Below are 21,117 nucleotides of genomic sequence, written 5' to 3' on the forward strand. Positions count from 1 at the left end.
TTCTAAAAGCTTACAACAGCTAATTTGTTTTTTCCTTGAGCTTTCTGCCTGTCAACATTAAGCCCTCTAGTAGCCTTTTAAGATGGCAATCAGAATTGAATGGCGATGTTGTTACATGTTTTTTGACCTTTATCACTACCCAAAAATGTGGTCTGTACAAAACAGACCCCAGAGATGCAATAATTCAAATGATTTAAAAGCACAGTCAATAGACATAACCTCTATTTATATTTTGCGTTTTGTAGAGCACAGCTCACATATCCACTGTAGAAATCAACAGTATGAAAGTATTAGGCCTCTTCAGCCTAGAAAGTTAAACACTTAAGTGAAAAGATCAGGTTTTTGGCTTTTTTAATCAATATTGGTAGAACTTGAAAATTTTGTAAATATTTAAATTCAAGAGGTCAGGGTAAATAAGAAGAAATTCTGCTTTCTTTGGTGGATAATGAAATTTTCTGGGACTTATTTTTCCAGAGAGTGCCACAAAATGAAAATACAAATAGGTCGATAAGTCCATGAATGAAAGATTCTCAACTACTTAAGGAAAAATAGCGATTTCTGGGCTCCATCTCTAACCTTCTGAGGTTAATGGTCATCGCTGGAGGCTAAGTCACTGGAGTCATAATCAGAGACAGTAAAGAACCAAATGAGCCTTTAGCTGATATGCTGTGTTCTTATATAATTAACAGAGGCAGTAATCTCCTTCCTGGCCTACCTCAGACTTTCCTCTTGTTCAAGGAAATAGAGCCAAAATTGTCACAGTTTTGCCACCTTGGCCTTTCTTTTCAATTCCCAACCCTAACTACTTTTCTTTAGTAATACAGATGAGGTAGAGAGGAATTTCTTTTCCACATTCAGTACTTACTTTTGGAACTACGGATTTAGAGTTTTGGGGGGTACATATTTAATTGAAACCTTGTGAGCCGATGAACCTCCCCCAGGGAACTGGGTATATAAGGATGGAGGGCACTCTCAGCTCAAAGATGTGGAAAATAAAGAATTGAAAAGTGAGAAGCCCAAGAATACTGTGTCCATGAAGGTAAAAATATCAAGAAGAGGAAACACATGATGTCAGAGACAACAAAGGGTTCAAGGAAAATAAAAGCTTGACCTCTCTGGCTGTGGTCCATCACACACACTGTAGTCAGACAAATCTTAAACACCACTTTTATCATAGGTCCCTTCCCACTTCAGAGACCTCTCTGTTGCCTTCATCTAGCCAACAGTCCTCAGCTTCTAAGGTCCTCCAGATTATAGCTCCACCTACTAGCCAATTTTAGTTTTTACAGATCCCCTCTATCAAGCTGACTCTCACCATCGTTATCTTGGATTACATTGTTCTCTTTTTTCTTCTCCCCATTGCCCCCGCTTACCCCACAGCAATCTCCATCCTTCAGTATTCTATTCCAATAGGCACTCTTATAGTTCTTAATACCTGGGTCATATTCATTAAAACTTAGTTAAATAATAATGATAATGGCCATGCTAGCACTCGTTTATTGTTTATTATATGCCATGATGCACTATAATATTAAGCTTTTACATACATTGTATCCTGTAGGCCTCAAAATAATCTTATGATAAAGGTGTTCTTAACCCCAGTTCTGCCATAAAGTAACTTGACTAAGAACACAGTGGTAGGAAGGGGGCATGCACGAGATTTGACCTATAGATCTAACTCTAAATTCACTAAATGACTGACTGATTCCCAGTCTTGCTCCTTAAGTGTTCTGCTCTATGTCCTTGTTTTCTTAACAAAGTTTGAGATTCTTGAGGACAGAGGCAATATCCTAGGTATAAGATACGTATTGTATATCCTTTCATAATATACCAGTAATCTAGTAAACAAAGTGATTCTTTGAGTTCTGTGAGCCACTCTAGCAAATTAATCAAACCCAAGGAAGAAGTCCCTGTAACCTTCGATCTGTAGCTACTTGGTCAGGAGCACAGGTGACAACCTGGACTTTCTTACTTTCTGTTTTTTTGGACTTTCAATTGGTGTTTGAAAATTAGGAGCAGTCTTGTGTGACAGCCCTTAATTGGATGTGAGACATCCAAGTAGCGTCCCCTGAGAACTGCTTGGTGGTGTTGGAAAAAACACGTAGACATTACAAATACATGTAATTGCCTACTATGTGCTAAACAATGGGCCATAATATTGACTGTTATTATAAAGAGAGATAGTCCTGCCATCATAGACAGGTGGAGAACACAGAGCTGACAGGCATCATTGTTTGATATGATAAGGCCCATATTTGATATGCAGAACAACAGTGGGAACGTATAGGAGAACACCTGGTGTAATCTTGGGAAAGTCCAGGAAGGATTCCCGGACCAGAAGAGTCCAGCTTTATGTTTTCCACTTTCCTATTCAAGATTGCAAAACAAGACCAAGAAATCTAAGTATCAGTACACTTCAGACTGTTTAACAAATTGGTGAGAGTGTAAATGTTCCATCCCTGGTCAGATGGTAATTAGTAAAACAAATGAATTCCTCTACCCCTCTCCATTGGCACCAAGAACCACCCACCACTCCTATTCTGTCAAATAGGTGCCAGATATAAGGCAAGGTTGTTTTCCATGCACTGAATAAAATAGCACCCAGTAGAAAGTTTAATTTGGATTTTCTATGACAAATATCCATGAATACATATTTCTTCCTAGTAGCTAGGAAGCAGTGTTGTCAGTTAGTGAAAACTGTTGAGTAGGAAGTTGGAGAACAAGCCATTTCACTGTGTAGCCTTCTTGAGCCGTCTTCTAAACCCCATCTAAAAAAAAATGGAGTTCATGATACCTGCCCTACCTGCTTTGAATGCACAATCTTAGTGATCTAAGGGAGACAGTACATTGAATGAGCTCTTTCCCAGCCAAAAGGGATAATTCAAGTAACTAAAGATTTAAAATAAAATTTTGTCAGTGAGATATAGGAGGGAGAGAAGAGGGCCATAGAGAAAGTTCATATTTTGTCAGCTATTTTTCTTGGTTGCTAATTAAGAATTTTATCATTTTAAATCAGCTACAGCGTGGGGAAAGGTCATGATTTCAATAAACATGAGTAATACTATTAAAAAGAAACAGAAGATAAGGAAATATACCTGGGTTCTCTACATGTAAAGATATGTGGTTTATAGAACATTAGTTATTTATGGTGGTAATGATTCCCCTCTAAAAAGTCTGTGAAAATGAAATAAAATTATTTTATTGAACTTTTCAAAAAACATATCTTCCACGAATTCCTAATTGTTGATCATCATAATCAAGCTGATTTCAAAAGAAAGGGAGAAAAAGTAGATCTGAATGGCGAAATGGAATGCTAGAGAATATAGAATTTTTATTCATTTGTATGGTGGACCGTCATCTTGAAGTAAATATGAAATGGATCAAAGTTGTTTGTGCTTTGAAAATTGAAGCAGTGTTCATCATACATAATTGAACAAAGTTGAAATTTTGTAGGTATAAAACAAAAAAAAGCCACAGCTATAATAGCTATTACAGGAAATGGAGGAAATTAATAATAAAAGACAATACACTACCTCATAAATACATGCTCATCATGTGATTAGAGGGTGAGAGCATTAAGCAAATACCCTGATTCATTTAACAGTTTAACCCTGAAATTAGAGTACAGACAGTTCAAAATTCATTTGTACATAAACCAACCAGAAAAACAAACAGCTTACTTTCATAAAGTAAGGTTTTTCGGCAGTTCTTTTGGATACGTGAAGATAATATTCTCTTAAAAGAAAGATTATTACTTAGCAAGACATGTTTGTTTGATGTATTTCTTTAAAAAATAACCAAGTTTCTGTATCTTTTTTTAAGAAAATATATTAAGGAACAGATTGAGGGCATTTTTGCCTTACATCCAGTGATCTTGCCTTTTATAACTTGTCCTCAAGTAACTCCTAGGAGCTATGATTTTTAAGACTGAATGATACTAGGAACATAAATTAGGCAGGAAAAGGGTATTTTCGTAGGTCTCTGTATTCACTGAGTAAAGTTTAAATTAACCTTGACTAGAGCATCTTTGAATACCTTTCTGATGCATAAAATAGTTTATCAAAACATATTTTAAAATAAATTTTGGAGGATTTTTAGAAGTACAAACAGCAAAAGAGTAGTTTACTAGAAAGGCTTTTATTTTATATCACGTCGACATTTGTGAATCACTATGTTTTTTCAATCACTTATTCGGTAAAAGTCCACAATTTTCCAAAATGGTTAATAGAACACAAATACAGACATTTCATGTGATGTACCATGTAAATGTAAACCTTTGTAGTTACATGTTTTTGTAGCAAGAGAATTGTTTTAAAAGGCATGTAATTTATTAGCTATTGCTAGCTTCTTTATTGCCTTGCTGCGCTGCAGTAATAAATAAAAAAAAGTGAACTGATTTTACAAATGGCACACAAGGTGCACATTTTGTGGGGGAAAAAAGTCTTTTTTTGAAGAATTGGCATTAAATCCTTTTTTTGTGATGACAAAGAGGCTAAGAGTGCAAACTGTATTTTCTGTTTATCGAAAACAGTCTTTTTTCTCGGGGGCATTTTTTCCTATGATCATCAAGGGATTTCAAAAGCAATAAAGTGTGGAATCATTGTTCGACTTGAACAGTATTAAAACTTAGGTTTTAATTTCAGTGAAGTAATAAGATTTGAACCTGTCTCACATTACAGCACTGTAAGGCATTTAGCAATTGTATTTTAAAAGAGGTTTTTAAGATGCAGCTCACTTGTAAGCTCACTGTCTGTCAGTAATTAATAGTTTTTCTTCAGCATAGGCCGTTGTGATCAAACCAAGAAATATCTGGGTTTTCAGTAACACATTGTGATAATTGTGAGTGTTTATTCCTAATTAGTCTAAATGTCTAATAATTGTCAGCGTGCTTCCCTGGCTGCTTAAAAAGAAAAACAAGAGAGTGACATTTAAAGCTACAGTGTGTCTTTGGGCTTTTAAAAATATGAACGTAGATGTACATGTATATTTCAATAAGCTTTACACCCAGCAAGATTATATGTCAGTTGACTCATTCATTAACCAAGTATTTTATCCTTCAATATCATTTCCTAGTTTTTAGACATTACATCATCTGTGTACGTAAAAAAAAAAAAAGTGTTGCCAGATACAGTATTATATGTACGGCTAAACCCAAACTGACAATCTGGATTCTTCAGTACTCATCACTGAAACTTACCTTTACTTCTAAAGAAAGCTTTTAAAATATGAGCATTTCTGTTAGATCAATGTGGCAACATACTTGCTGATGAAAGATTGTAGTTACCATTTTGAATTGCTATTGAAAATAATTGCCTCTACAAAAGGAAACATCTGTATGATAGCACATGGTTAAAGCTGCCATCAATTTTTAACATTTGAGGGTTGAGCTATGACCTTTTATGATGACTGTGAACAGTAACTGCCTCCATTAGCCATAAGTTTTGTTTCTTTATTTTAGTAGATGGCCTAGGCTGTAAATATTAGAGAATCTAAAATAAATCAGCATATTATCCTAAGGATACAAAATGTAAGAGCTATTTGTGGTTGGGAACCCTTGACAGATAGTTTGGATGAAGCAGATGATTGCCTGCCTAGCGTATCTGGTCTGCATTGCTATGCCTGCAGGCAGTTTAGTGCTGTGGTTGTATATTGATGTCAGGGTTAGTACTGAGTGGCTAGCAGTGACAGATGTCTATAATTACAGGCAATGCTTCCAGTATTTCTGAAAAGCCGGCCTATGTTGAACAATTATCTTATTTCTGCCTTGCCAAAGAGCGTGTTCCAATTGCTAGTATTAGCAGTGGTGAATATAGCGCTTCATCTGCTGCCTTGGGACAAATGTGGGAAAAGCACTTGGTTATAAAACATAAATGCAAAATATTTTTTTAACACTTTGAATTAGTTCAGTTCAGTGTTTTCCTAATTTTTATCTTCCCATAATGTTTCTGTTGAAGGAATCTTGAAATAATAGAAGCACATTTGGCTACCTATTGGGATTTTTTTCCCCTTGAGCCTGTGTGTCTCCCCAGCACCAGTATCCCTTGCTTTACTGAATAGATGTGTTTAAGCAAAGTTGGCTTTGAGACGACTTTCTCCAATGTGGATTACATTTTCTGATTGACTCCCATTACAAAATTGGAAATGCATTTCCACGGACAACCTCCCACACCTTTTGAGGAGGAAAATTGTAAAAGGATAGACAGTGCTGAAATGTGCGAAATACCTTAGTGCACTGGTGCCTTTACATTTACTGAGAAATTGCAGTTTTCAACTTTTGTTTTAACCCTTTTTTTTAAGCCTTCAGCCACTTATTGTCCTTTCCTATCTCCAAGTGTACATGACCACTTCCTTCCATATTGCCTCTTAGCCTGCTTTAGTGACTCATTAGAAATGCTTTCATGCTTGTTGGTCCCAGTTCTCAACTGTCCTTTTTTTCTGGTTATTTGCATTTCTGAGTCATGGGCTGTAATACCACTCTCCCGAGCAGATGCATCTGCCTTACTTACACAATACTCTCCAACCTTAACATTCCTGAAGTTCCTAAAGTTCAGGGCACTGGGTATTAAAACATTATCCATGCTGTAAGTGACAAATTCTGTATTTTCAGGTAATGCAGACTGAGAAATGCCTAGGAAATAGCATTTGAGGTCATGTTTCTTTCCAACCTTAATCTAACCTGTATTGGGTTTCTACTTTGTGCTTCACTCCACTTTGTGGCCTTATTTATTACATTTTCTCATTTAGTCTTCTCAGCAGTATTCTCTTTAGTAGGTAGGAGTATCTTCATTTTGCAGAATATGAAAAAAGATTTCAGGAAGGTTAAAAACTTGTTTAGTGTCCTGGGTTTTCAACCAAATCATCATACCCTAAACCCAAGTGTGCTTTCCAGTGTATCACATTACCTATGTAGGTATTTAGACATGAGTCCAGACATGATCAGTTTTAAGTATAATGATTGATAAGACCATCATCACAAGCTTCATCCCCGTATTTGCTATTTTACTTCCCGAGGAAAAATCTCATCACTACAGCAACAGATTGGACCTCTAGTTCTGGCTATACATCAGTCACAAGAGAATCGAGCTAGATCCTGGATATCTGCTAAAATCCACCCTACTGTAGGAGAAGCAACTCAACCCATGGTCTAGTGTCAGAGATAAATATTATATTCATATATGAAAGGCAGCCCCTTTCTGTTCGTACTGGGCCTATCACACAAAAACTTTTCTGATAACTTGAAACTCTAATGATGATGTTCTGGAACCCCTTGTCTGTGTGCATTTAATTTAGCAAAGAAAACTCAGAGAATCGGATGGACTCCTTTACCTGAGTTGGGAAGACTTTGATAATTTATTGGACACAGGGATGTAAATCATCTACTTAACCCAGAGATGAGAACTTATCCTGCAGACAGGAAACAGGAACTTGTGATGACTCTAAAAAGGAAGATGAGGGCTTTGAAATCAGGAACTTAGGTTGTGCAGAGCCCTTGGGCTAAAACATCACCTGCTACCACACAGCATTCTGTTTTCCTCCTGTCTTCTTTCCCATCACATTTACTGTTCCGCCTCTGTAAAATAGAAGTTATAGGTAGAAGACAGAAGATTAGGAGTTAGTCTGTCTTCCACTGGGGCTGTCTTCCCTCTAATCACTCTTCTTTAACCACTATTAAAGTTACTCACATGCCAGTTTAGAAGAAATATTTACTTTCCACCATCTAGTCCAGATAAAGCACAAATAAAAGGGACCGTCATCTTGGTGCATGCCTCATAATCTTAATGCCAGACTAATGTTTGACTATCTTACTTAATAATAATAGTGGCCATTTAGTGACCACGTATTCTAATGGCTAATAGCTAATGTTTATTTGGTGCATACTGTGTGCTAAAAACTTTCCAAGTGTTCCTGACACTGTGCTGGTAGTGCTGTATATAATACAGCATTTGATGACAATAATATTGGGTTGACCAAAAGGCTCCTTTGGTTTTTAAGTAAAAATAAAAGACACATTTTTCATTTTCACCAAGAACTTTATTGAACAACCTATTCATTGTTTTGTTCCACTACCTTCTGCCGTTTTTCAGGCAACTTCATAATTCCATCTTACCAAAACCTTTGATCTTTTTGAGCAAAGAACTGTTCCGGGTGCCTTTTACAGTCTTCCAGGCAATGGAAATGTTTTACATTAAGAGAATTTTGTAAAGACCTAAATAAATGGAAATCTGAAGGTGCAATGTCTGGTGAATATGGCGGATGCATCAGAACTTCCCAGCCAAGCTGTAACAGTTTTTGCCTGGTCATCAAAGAAACATGCGGTCTTATGTTATCCTGATGGAAGATTATGCGTTTTCTGTTCACTAATTCCGGACGCTTTTCGATGAGTGCTGCTTTCAAGTGGTCTAACTGGGAGCAGTACTTGTTGGAATTAACCGTTTGGTTTTCCAGAAGGAGCTCATTAATAGAGGACTCCCTTCCAATCCCACCACCATATACACATCACCTTCTTTGGATGAAGACCAGCCTTTGGTGTGGTTGGTGGTCGTTCATTTCGCTTGCCCCACGATCTCTTCCGTTCCACATTATTGTACAGTATCCACTTTTCATTGCCATCACAATTTGTTTTAAAAAACGGAACATTTTCATTACGTTTAAGTAGAGAATCACATGAGGAAATATGGTCAAGCAGGTTTTTTTTGCTTAACTTATGTAGAACCCAAACATCAAAGCGATGAACATAACCAGGCTGGTGCAAATGATTTTCAGCACTTGATTTGGATACTTTGAGTATGTCACCTATCTCCCATGTGCTGATTGTTCTCAGTTAATGCCTTGATTTGATCGCTGTCAACTTCAACTGGCCTACCCAACCATGGAACATTGTCCAGCAAGAAATCTCCAGCGCAAAACTTCGCAAGCCACTTTTGACACGTTCGAACAGTCACAGCACCTTCTGCATACACTGCACAAATCTTTTTTTTGCATTCCAGTTGTGTTTTTACCTTTCTCGAAATAATAAAGCATAATATGCTGAAAATGTTGCTTTTTTTCTTCCATCTTCAATATTAAAGTGGCTACACAAAAATTCACCAATTTTGATGTTTTTGTTTAAATGCACGCTCATATGACAGCTGCCACATACAATCTAACAAACTTGTTTCGAATGAAGATAAAGACAACTAAGTGCTACTAGAGCCATCTTACAGAAAAAAACTGAACAGACTTTTTTGCCAACCCCATAATAATAGCCAGTACTTTATGGAAATTTTACCATGTACCAGGACTGTTGTAAGAGCTTTACATATGTTAATTGGTTTAATCCTCTCAAAGATTCTGTAAATTAGGGTCAACTATCATCCTTATTTTATATTTGAGAAAACTAAGATATAGAGGGTAAGCAATTTGCTCAAAATCACTTAGTAAGTGGTGGAATCCAACTAGTCTTGGGCTTCAGAATGTATCTTTAGCCACTTCACTAGACTGCCTTCTATTTTGTGGTATTATTCTTTCCATTTTACAGATGAAGAAACTGAGACTCTTAGAGGCTAACTAATTTTACTAGAATTATAGAGTTAATTTATTAAATAAAATATTTATTAAATGTCTGTTATCTGCCAAGCACTGCTAGGCTAGCAAGTAGTGGTCTCACTCAGTATCCCGTGTGCATTGCACTAGACATGCATTCTGTGTTTCCTCCTAGTTGAAGTTTTCTAAAATATATACTCAACTTGCTCATTTCTGTCTCTTATTGAAAGGAGACTATGCTTCCAGGGCAACTGCATGTTGTCTTTGTTCACCAGTTAGACTTTTGCATATGTTGTAGCTAATTTTCAACATAAAAGTATTCAGTAGGAAGACTAGGATGGAAGCGGTACTTAGCCTATTGCTGCGTATATTGCCTCCTCAGAGAAGGTTTGAAGTGTTTATTAGTGTTTGAAGATACTAGTGTTTGAAAGACGTCAGTAGGCCATCAGAAGGTGAACTCTGATCCTTTGCATTTAGGGTAAGTTAAAGTTTTCACTAACTAGGCTAGTGTGAGAGACAGAAAGTAAAAGCTACAAAGGACTATAGGATCAACGTTTTTGAGTAAAGTTTGAGAATATAATGAAGATAGCAGATTTGACAGAATAGTAAAAATATGCACAATGTCATTGGCAGCCCTTTTTTCATTCCATGGGCCATTATTCCTTTACTCTTTTTGTCAGGTTGTCCTTCCTAAAGGGATAGAGAGTTGAGTGGCTCATAGGAGGAAGGTACATCAGTTGTTTTGGATGTAGGAAATGGGAGGTGTTTCAGAGAGGCAGGGTGGAGGCAGAGTGTGTGTGCAAGAGTTAGATTAAGTGGTGGAAGACTCAATGTGATTTGCTTAACTTTCTGAGTGACTACAGAAATGAGTTTCATTTATTGAACATATACTTTTACCCTTCAGAAGTTGACTTGGCCTACTTTTATCATTAGCCCCAGTTGCCACACTTGCATAATGAGAGTGCCTCATGGGAAACAGCAGTATTAAGAGATTCTTAAAAATAGTTCTGTTAGGTGTTATTTATAATTTGTTCTTTTTCAGGGCTATCCTTTAGTAATTGGTTTCTTGAATTATTTCATGGAAGCAAACCCATTGTAATCCATATAACCACATCCAGGCTTTGAACAGCACTTCACTCTGCCTCTGATCCTAGCCTCCAGAATAAAATCAAAGTCCCATGAATATTTTAAGTGAACAACCACAAAGATCCTGAGCCACATTCTCCCTGTATCGGAAGTTGGGAAGGACTTCTGCTCTTCCCTTATCCCCGACACCAGGTGGCAGGTCCCTAAACTCTGTGCTTTTTAGGTTGTACGCCTGAGGAGTGATGTGTCCAGAGTTCCAAAGAAGGCTTGGAAAATAGTTCAGGTGAGTTGAGCTGCTGGTTATTGTGGTGGATCACCAGTCTTTATGCTTGTCTCACCACAGCCCCAGATTCTTATTATTAAAATAGGCACGTGCACAGTGATAAGTGTAGGGGTGCATTTGTCTTGATTCCCTTTTTTATGCACTGTGGAATCCTACAGTGTGCATGTTTTATAACGAAATGTTTGATAGTCGGCTAATGTTCAATAGTATTAACGGCGAAGCCTCTGTTCAGTGTGATTGCATAGTATGAAAGCAGCCTAGGTTTCTTGATTATAACGTTTCTGAAGTGGCCAATTCTAACCAGTTATTCATACCTGAAAGGAGAAAGTTGTATTTGGCTACAATGAATAGCATCTGTTATTGAACAGTATCTAGAGCACATGTATCTCTTGTGCCAGAATACGTTTCTGGCAGACACCTTTGAGAGGTGTAAAGGATTAAACAAAATCTTTTACTTCCCAGTTCCCCACCTCTACCATCACTCTCTCACAAACTTCATCCAGCATCAATTCTTTGCTCCAAAATGTAATCATGTCATCTTATAAATTTGCTCTTGCAAAGAATTATGAATCAAATGCCTGAAATGCCCCTTCAAACCATGATCTCAAAACCTTCTACCAAAATTAATCACACCTTCTTCCAGTAGTCCTCTGCCATAGCCATGGTTCGCTTCTTATTGTATGAGCTTGGAAAGATAATATATTTACCCAAGACTTTACCATGGCTTTAGCCCCAGAAGACTAGTTTAACAGAAGCTTGGCCCCAGATATTGAGTGAATTGGCAGCCAGCGGGAACAAAGCTGTGTCAGGACAAATGTACACTCCCCATCTTCTCTAGTTGGCTTTCAGCTGGTTGCACCACAGGAGTCTTTCTATGGACTGTGTATCCTGTGACCAATAACTGGTGCTCTCGACCCAGGTCCCTCTTGGCTAGTGAAGGCCTGTCGGGAGACATTAGGTTCATGCTGGTGGAGATCCTTAGTCAGTGGCTCCCTGAAGGAAAATGGGGCAAACAGCCAGCTTCTGTTGAACAGGTGGTAGTTAGACCTTAGATCTGGTCGGGGCAGGAGGGAAAGAATCTCTCCAAAATTACCAGTATTGCCGGTTTTCACACTGTACCTGTACTCCTCTTTCTAATAAATGATTGTTTAGAAACTAATCCAAAAATATCTCTGGCGGCATCTGGAGCCCTTCCTTAGCAGTCTGGATTTGGGCCCAAGTGAGGAATGGAAACCCCACTGGGGTGCAAGCAAAAGAGGAAGCATGTTCTTAGCCATGCATCAGTGGAGGCCCCTACTGGGAGAGGGGATTATCACAAGGCAGCAGGCAGCCCTGTACCCCAGCCTGCTGAGTTCGTGCTTTGTGCCACAGGATGTGGAGCGAAGGAAATGTGAGGCCAAAGTGGTCGCTCCAAGTTTTCTTATACAATAGCTTATTCAAGCAGATTGGGAACGCCTCTTAAGAGATTTGTTAGGTACATGTCCCCTTAGCAAGATGGCCACCACAGATGGTAGGTTCAGATATTCTAATTGAAATAAATACTTAACATTCATATTTATTTTATATCTCCATAGCCAGCTTTTCTTTATCAGATGTCATTCTGTATTCCACTGAATGAGGCAGGCAGATTCTTAACCTTTTACCGCTTGGTTTCCAAAGTAAATTATGGTCTTAAAATTAAATTTTAGCAAAAGATTTTTTTACCTAATTTTGGTCCTGTATTTTGTGATGTTATTTTAAATGATACGGAAAAATTAGTCAGCCAAGATTAATGTGGATCTGTTCATTATCACTATGTTTATGTATTTAATATGCAGCAATGATGTCTGTACTATTAATTCTCTTGATGTGGTCACAAGTTAATCGTGACGATCATTTTATTTTTTTTTATTCTGCTTCAGACGTTAATGAGAGAGCTCAATATCTTTAGTTCCAAACTGTTTAGATCCAAGTCATTAAATGCTCTGTTAGTTTCCTCTTACACCTTTCCTTTTCCTCCCTCCCCTCCCTTTCTCTTTAATGGATCTCATGTAGAGAGCACTGCACTGGCTTCAAGGGCACTTGAAGCCTAAGACAAAAATATGGAAATTGGTTTCTTACTCATAATAAGTGAGTTCACACTCCGTTCCAAAATTCTTTTCCTAAGGAACATTAATGCTTTTATTATATTGAATGCTTTCCAGTGACAGGTCTTGTTTTACTAAATTACATTCAGTTAAAAATCTTGACACCAAGGGGGGAAAGTGGTGGGGGGCGGGTCATGGTGGTGATGGGATGAATTGGGAGATTGGGATTGACATGTATACAATAATATGTATTAAATGGATAACTAATGAGAACCTGCTGTATAAAAAAATAAATAAAATTCAAAAAAAATAAAAATAAAAATCTAGATTTTTAAGCCATTTCAATAGACTAAAAGAATACTTTAAAATTCATAATTGTTGAGTTTTTAAAATTTTTATGGTATCAATTTTGTATTATTGGATGTGAATTTTTTTACACTAAATTGGTTCAGGAAAGTATATCATCTGATGGCAAAATACTTTGTTGTTGATTTCCACAGCACTGCTAATTTTCTGCACTGAGCCTGCTTATAAAAGCTCTTTGAGAAGCTATAACATCCTAAACATTTATAGAAGGCCTAAGGGTATTAACTTATTGTAATTTTCTGAAGATTCATTATCCAAAATCTTAATTCATTGTAACAACTCTTATGAAAACCTATAGAACCAGTGTTTTCTCTTATTTTCTTATTTGCACACAATGAGAGATTCATTGTTCTTTTTAATTTGTTTCATGCGGTGCTTTTGAGTACATTTCATAGAGGGCTGTTATTGAATTTCTGTGACTGTCATTATATATCCATACAACCTTTAGGAACTAATATTCTGGGTTTCCCAGTTCTGTAATCTACTTCAAATTTAAGGATTGACATAATTAGTTTCTTCAAAGTTATAACCAGAATGTTAGAGACAACACTGCAGGTACCCAAGACCAAGGATTAGGATTGGAAAAAGAAAGCAATTTAAAAAATTATCACAGCACATGCTTTTATTCTTTATTAAATTAAATTTACAGCTCAAAACCTTATTGCTGTTTGTATGTGTATTCCCTTGTCTGGTTTTCTTATCTCGTCTGGCTTCTTTTTTAAAAACCAGATATAAGATCATTTCAACTACCTGCATATGCTCAGACATTATTTGTCACTTGATTAGTTTAGAAGTTAAAGAACATAAGCAGGTCATTGAAGTGTTATATACATATCCAAGTACTCTTTTCTGAAGTTTCAAAGAAGCTTCACAGTAGAATGACTAGAGATAAGAAAACATATTAAGACAGATTTTTAGGAGCATGCCTTCTTACGTCTGTACTGATGATAATTTCTTACATTTCTAATGACTTCCTGTATTTCAAGAGCCAGAGAGATGGATGACTGGCTAAAATGGGTAATTTTTCTACCTTCTAAGACAATAACTATTTAGAAGTAGAAAGAATTTGGTTTTGTATCATGAAATTTTGAAGCTTTATTCCTTTAAAAAATGCCATTTCTGACCATGATTAGCAAGATTTCACAGTTAATACAAATTTAGGGTTTTGTTTGTTTTAACCTTTTGTCTGTGAAAGTCTTCAAGGTAAGCCCTTTCTTACCCTTCTGTTATTTTTTATGTAATGAGCTTTCTCTTGGAAAGGTAGTAGCTGACAATACTAGCACCTACTATTAGAAAGGGTCCATGAAAGGGGGTAGGAAGGGAAGCAGCATTTGTTGAGTAGCTGCTAAGTGTCAGGTTCTGTGTTAGGTATCAACATTTAATCTTCCCAAAAGCCCATAAAGTAGGTTTTATTATTATTCCTGTTTTTCAGATAGGAAACCAAGATTCAGAGACTTTAAGTAACACCTAGTTAGTGGCAGAGTTCAAATCCAGTTATCTTTGGGACCAAAACCTGTGCTTTTTGTATGTTGCTAAGTTTATCGAGATAGCGTTCTGAGTACTTCTGGAGATGTAAAGAGAAATAGACATTTCCCTGCCCTCAGGCAGCACGTGCTTGAAGTAATGGAGGAAACACATTTAAACATAGAAAATTAGTACTACAAGATAATATTCTATTACATGAGAAGTGCCACTAATAGGCCAGCAACAATGGATGCTCTGAGTATCCAAAGGAGGAGAGAGAGCTCCTCTTACTGAATCTACAGGGAGAGCTTCTTCCAGAAATATTTAAGCATTGAAACTACATATTTTTATATATAAAATAGATAAACAACAAGGACCTACTGTACAGCACAGGGAACTATATTCAATATCTTATAATAACCTATAATGGAAAAGAATCTGAAAAAGAATATAGATAGATAGATAGATAGATAGATAGATAGATATGTGTAACTGAATCACTGTGCTGTATACCTGAAACTAACACAACATTGTAAGTCAACTGTACTTCAATTAAAAAATAATAATAATTTTAAAGCACTGTATCTTTTTCAATAATAAAACTTTACCAGTGGTCACCTGAGTGAGTAGAATTTGGAATATATTATTTTTACAGGAAAAAAATTCTTCGTAAAAAAACACACGTCTTATTGGTTGTTTTCCTTTTGTTACAAAATTATGAATGAAATGGAATCAGCCAAAATACACATTTTAACATTACATTCTTGTTATTCGTTTAACAAACATTTATTGAGTATTAGGCATGGGAGATAAAAGACAGAGCATCATCTCCGCCCTCAGGGAGTTTGTAGTCTAACAGGAGGACAGGCATATTAAAAAAAAAAAAGAAAAGAAACAGAAGAAGAAAGGGAGGAAGGCACAGGCTGACAGGCAAAAACTAGGTTATGTGAAACACATAACCAAAAGCATAACGATTTATTCAACTTCATTGTATCCTTCAGAGAAGGATAACACAAATGGGCTTATTAGTCTCTTAATTCTTAGATTTTTGCTTATTTTTCACTGTGATCAAATTATCTTAATTGATTATGAAATAAAAGATTAGGAATCTATGAACTGAAAGTGAGCTTTTTTCCTTTTCTTGCATTCCTACGCCATCTCCTATATCTTGCCCTAAAATGAGTATGGATTGTGATGTAGTTTCTTCTTGCTGTCATAAAAATTATTTTTGGTGAAGTGATAGAATTTTTAGAAAATGTTGAAAACCCCTAAATATTGTGTAAGAATTTTTTCTGTAGAAAACTTTCATTGACTTGTGCTTTATGATAAATAATCTTATAGATGTTTCCTCACTGGACAGATTAGTCCTCACCCCCAAATTATGTGTATCTATGGTGTAACTACATTTCAACTGTTTGAAGACATTTTCATATTATCTGCATGCTCTCTGAATGATAAGGTGCCTTGGAAAATGTGAGATGGTCTTTTAAAAGAAATGCAGTAATCATACATTGATTTTAAATGACCCTGTCACACGTGAAAACAAATCAGATTGTTGCTCTTAATGAGCTTTTCAATTTACCATTCAGTAGATCAGATAAGTGGATTTAAGAGGTAATGATCCTGTTTAGTACTCAAGCTTGGCTGTCAGATCCTAGTAGTGGAGAGAAATCCCTAGGGACAAAAGCGTTGACACAGTTCTAGATGGGATAATGGGAATCAAAGCTAATGGATGATAAAAGGAATGGTGCAAGTTACAAGGATAATTGTGGATTAAAGCACTGCCATGTGTCAATGTTGACTGTTTTTTCCAGTATCTTACTGGGTCAAATCTGTTGCTTTGAGAAGCTGTTTTGACAGCAGAGTACAACAGACCTGCCTGCTTAGATTCCTTCTTTCTTGAATGCCAGAGACACAACAGAAAACTTCCTTGCAGGGACTATCAATTTAAAAAATATTTTTAATATGTTTAAATGTCTTAATGTTTAAAATCACATTTTTGTTACATTTCTATTATTCAGTGTGGCATGGGCAAAATCAAAATTAGATTAATTTGATCTTTGCCATAAAAAATAGCATTTGAAAAGTCTTGAAAGTGTAACATTTTATTTTACAAAAATACAGTGTAGTAGGGGAGATGGACACCCAAACAATTACAACGGGAAAAGCACCATGCTAGAGGAATGGACCAGACGCTATAGGAACATAAAGGAGAGCGCAACTTAACCCTACCTGGAAGTGGAAGGAAGGCTTCAGAGATGACTTTTGAATGAGAATCAGGGGAAGAGGAGGAAGAAGGCTGATTCAGGAAAAATGAACAGCACATGAACTCATAGAGATCTGTAATTGCATGAGAAGCCTCAGTATTTCATTGTGGCTTCAGGTTGAGGGAAATGATGATGAGGAGGTAGGTTGGGGCCAAGTTGTGAAGGGCCTTGTGTGCCATAGTCATATCAGTATCAGATTTTCAAAGGGGCCCGACTTACTCCCATTCATGAGAGAGCTTTTGGATCATGTTGAGATAAGGGAAACTTCCCTTTTTACAACCATTCTTCCTTTGAGCCTTCTATGGGCTTAAAGGTTTCTGATGATTGAGGATTTGGTAGTAACTAACTTCCCTAGGTTCTTTCTCCCTAGCTCCCTCTTCTCAGCAGACATCTTACAAAAACAGTGATAGCTTTGATCTTACAAGAGATGAAGGCCTACACTCATGAGCCGAGTCACAGATACTGGAATTGAAATGCTTTTCAATTAGGGCTCAGAAGTTAGCAGGAGAAGCAACAGGAATTTGAATCTCAATCTTCCTTTCTTTCTCTCTCCCCCAGCTTCTCCCCTCTACCCTTCTGCCCCTTCTTTCACCTACCCCTTCCTTTCCCTCTCTTTCTCCCTCTGATTCACTCTACTGGCCTGAGGAGCTCCTGGTCGTAGGACTTAAGTCAAAAACCTGGAACACAAGCTTCTATTTGAATACTGTTTAAAATCCAAACATGAGATCCCTGCAATGAACAGCTTTTCCTCCCCTGTATCACCATGTAACTCTGGATGATTTGTGGTGTCCTGTGATTTTTATCTCACCTTCACAACCTATGACATTATATCAAGGTAGTGTTTACATATGAAAAACAAAAGGCAGAGGGAGTGAAAGCTAAGTTGCCATACCATAGGAAATAGGCAGATCAGGAGAGAGTAAGAGAACACAATCACAAGGAATCAAATCAGAGAAGAGAAATCCCATACAGCTGGTGTCTGGCAGAGATAACCTGGAATCATACCAGAGCATCAGGGAGTATGAAGGTGTCAACCCACCTCTCAGCTTTGCCAGGCTATTAGAGGGAATATTCAATTGGCTGCCAGTGGCATTTTCCCACTTGTAGTGGGGTATGTGTTTATAAGCTCAATGCGGCTTAGGTTGGAACTGAAATGTTACACCCCAAACTCTGCAACCATCACTCCCTAATGGGAAGCTTAGTGGATTCCCAGACCCTGATGTATTCAGCAGAGAATCCCTGAGCCTGGGATTTCAGTTTCAGCATGGAAAGTAAGACCTATCTGTATATTTGGGGGAGCTTATTGAGATACTTGAGGAGAATTTCTGTAAATTCTTTAACTTCCTCTTATTTTTGAAATCCTTATTTTTATAGCTGCCTAACATAATCCTGAATTATTTGATGGCTTGCTAAAATCTGGAAGAGATGGAAATTTTTTAAATGTTGGAATCTTTTATTGAGGCCCTCCACTTTCCAGCCCTTTACGTACATATACCTGCCTTTGAAAAAGGGGTGATTTATTACCACTTTGAGAAAAAAAAAAAAGTTATGTGGTATGCTGGGAATAAAATGAGTATGTGAATGTGGGTTTATGTGGGTATGTATATATTTCAAGATAAGGGAGGTGCTTCCTGGAAGAGAAAGAAGAGGGTAAATTTTTAAATTATAAAATTTTTTTTAAATTCTTAATTTGTTCTCCCCACTCGTTCCCTACATCAGTGTGGATGCCACAAAGCATTAAATCTTTACATTTGTTCAATTTGAATAGTCTTTTGAAAATATATGTTAATGATAAAGTTTTTAACAGTTAAATGTTTTCATGCAGGTATATGCCCGTATGTCAGAAGTCTTAGGAATAACAGATGACAACCACGTTCTAGAAACATTCATGACGAAAATGTGAGTTCCTGCTTTGGTTCTTTGGTTTTTCTGTTGTTGTGTTGCTTTGACCTTTTTACTGTGCTTAAATCTCTCCAGAAATATTAATTTTTAATAAGAGACTTTTAAAATTATGCTTTAATTCTTAGAACGGTAGCATTGTTCTTATCTGAAACTTAATTTCCCGTATTTAAAATTCACCATCCAAAATATGTTACTTGTCAAGGTATCCGTACTACTGCAGTATGCAGTATCAAAACATGGTTTTGAAAAGTTTACAGAATTGGACCGCCTTTTTTAATTAAAAAGAAAATACTCAATTTTAAAGACCAACTCAAGAGATTATTGCAAATTGGAATCATTGAGAGAGATTTGGTTGCCTTCAGACAGGGCATTCATTGATTCCAGTAGAAACCTATGGCTCTCAGAGACATATTCATGGAAACTGTCCTTAAATTATCCTTACAGTATTAGCAAAATTAACTAGTTTCTGGTCATAGACATAACTTTGTACACTTAGCCTAAACTTCTATGCCTCCACTTGACATCTTTCTTCATCTGTGTAACAGATAGGTAGCACTGCCTTACTTGCAGAGAACAAAGCTAGATAAACAATCATGATCATAGGAAGTGAGTTTTGGAACCACAAGTTTGATGGTTCACTTCTTGGCAGTAACTGTGAGTCTCTATTTGACTTCCTTTGTAACTCCTGTTGTCACTCCCTACTATGTTTATTTTGGATACAAGCTTAATGTTTCTTTGAAACATTTAGGCAACTTTTTAATTTACAAAACTAAATTTATAGAATAATACACCATTTGGAGAGCAGTGTTCATTGCTTCTATATAATTTTGAATATGCTATGAAAAGAATAGAAAATGTTCCGTTGATATTTAAACCCACTTTATGAGATTTTTGTGATTTAGGTCATTTAACTGACATGAGTGTATGTGTATTTCCATGTTCTCCCGACACAAACAAATACCTTCATTATAATTAAAAACTTTTTTTTCATGTTTAGTGTTACAAACCTTAAATACTGGGGAAGATGTGAGCCTGTCATTTCAAGGACTCTTCAGTTCCTAAATGACCTTTCTGTTGGATATCCTTTTTACTATATCTGATAATGTACATAAACAACCTAACAAGTGCATTCTGTTGGCCAGGTATTTTCCTTATTTATAATTTTTCAAGTGTTTTTTTATGTTTTTAATAAAAAGCCTTTCATTTAGCCTTATCTGTAAATGCATAATTTTGAAAGATTTATATTAGCTATATAATGTGAAAATTTTATTCAGAGTCACAATTGAATTTATATGGATATATAGATTTCTAACTAGTTAAAGTTATGTTTATACCCATCCAGGCTTATAAATGGATATATAAGAAAGTATGCAAACCACATATGTTTTAATCCATAATTTTTCATAATTGTCAGGACGTTCTTGTTTTAAAAAAACATGTAACTAATTTTAAGAAAGTCAAAATGTTCCAAAAATATTATTTTATAAAAACTGAATTCCTAAGAATCAGTATTTCTTCAGTGTTCTTCAGTTGAAACGAATATTATTTTCACTAGTTAAGAGGCACAAAGGAGTAATGGAAAGGGAATTACAAGGTTTTTGACCTCTTCTTTGATTATTTCCTCTACCAAATCAACATCTTATTTACTCTAAAATAAGATTTCCCATTACACATTAAATGTTTAGACTTCTCTTTAGCAGATTTTTAAAATCCTTTCTTACTAGATTATAGTTGATACTATTATAATGTTCCTACCAATGCGAGAGAAGTATGTCGATTGTCTTTTATATGTTAGCTATCAAATATATAGGAGTTGTGAAAAATAAGTGTTGGTTTAGTTAACCACTAAGATTAGCTGATATTTTAACATGAGGACAACATTCTGAAACTGGGTGGCATTGGATGGAAATCTTTAATGTAGGTTCACTGCAGGAATATGTTTATATTAGTTAAGTTTAAAATTGTGTTCCTTGGCAAACCATAAAAGATTTCCAAAGTATTAGACACCCACTTTTGTGCTGGAATTTAATATGCAACTTTTTATTGGAAAATAATCGTCCTTGTCTGGCAAAATCCACCATGCAATATTTCTGTTAGTAGGTATAATGCAATCAAGACAGGGAGGGCTATTTATCACTACAAATTTTGAGGATTTCAGGAT

General features: G+C 36.2%; 1 protein-coding gene across 1 annotated transcript in view; it reads left to right on the top strand.

Moving 5' to 3' along the window:
- The window catches only part of RANBP17 (RAN binding protein 17), a 317,091-nt gene that overhangs the window by 201,287 nt on the left and 94,687 nt on the right, over positions 1-21,117 (top strand). The window contains exons 15-16 of the mRNA XM_007465527.1: positions 18,880-18,953; positions 19,954-20,034. Coding sequence (XP_007465589.1) covers positions 18,880-18,953; positions 19,954-20,034 — 155 coding nt within the window. The remainder of the gene's footprint in view (positions 1-18,879; positions 18,954-19,953; positions 20,035-21,117) is intronic.

This window comes from Lipotes vexillifer, unplaced genomic scaffold (assembly GCF_000442215.2).
Source record: "Lipotes vexillifer unplaced genomic scaffold, Lipotes_vexillifer_v1.1 scaffold621, whole genome shotgun sequence".
NCBI lineage: Eukaryota > Metazoa > Chordata > Mammalia > Artiodactyla > Lipotidae > Lipotes > Lipotes vexillifer.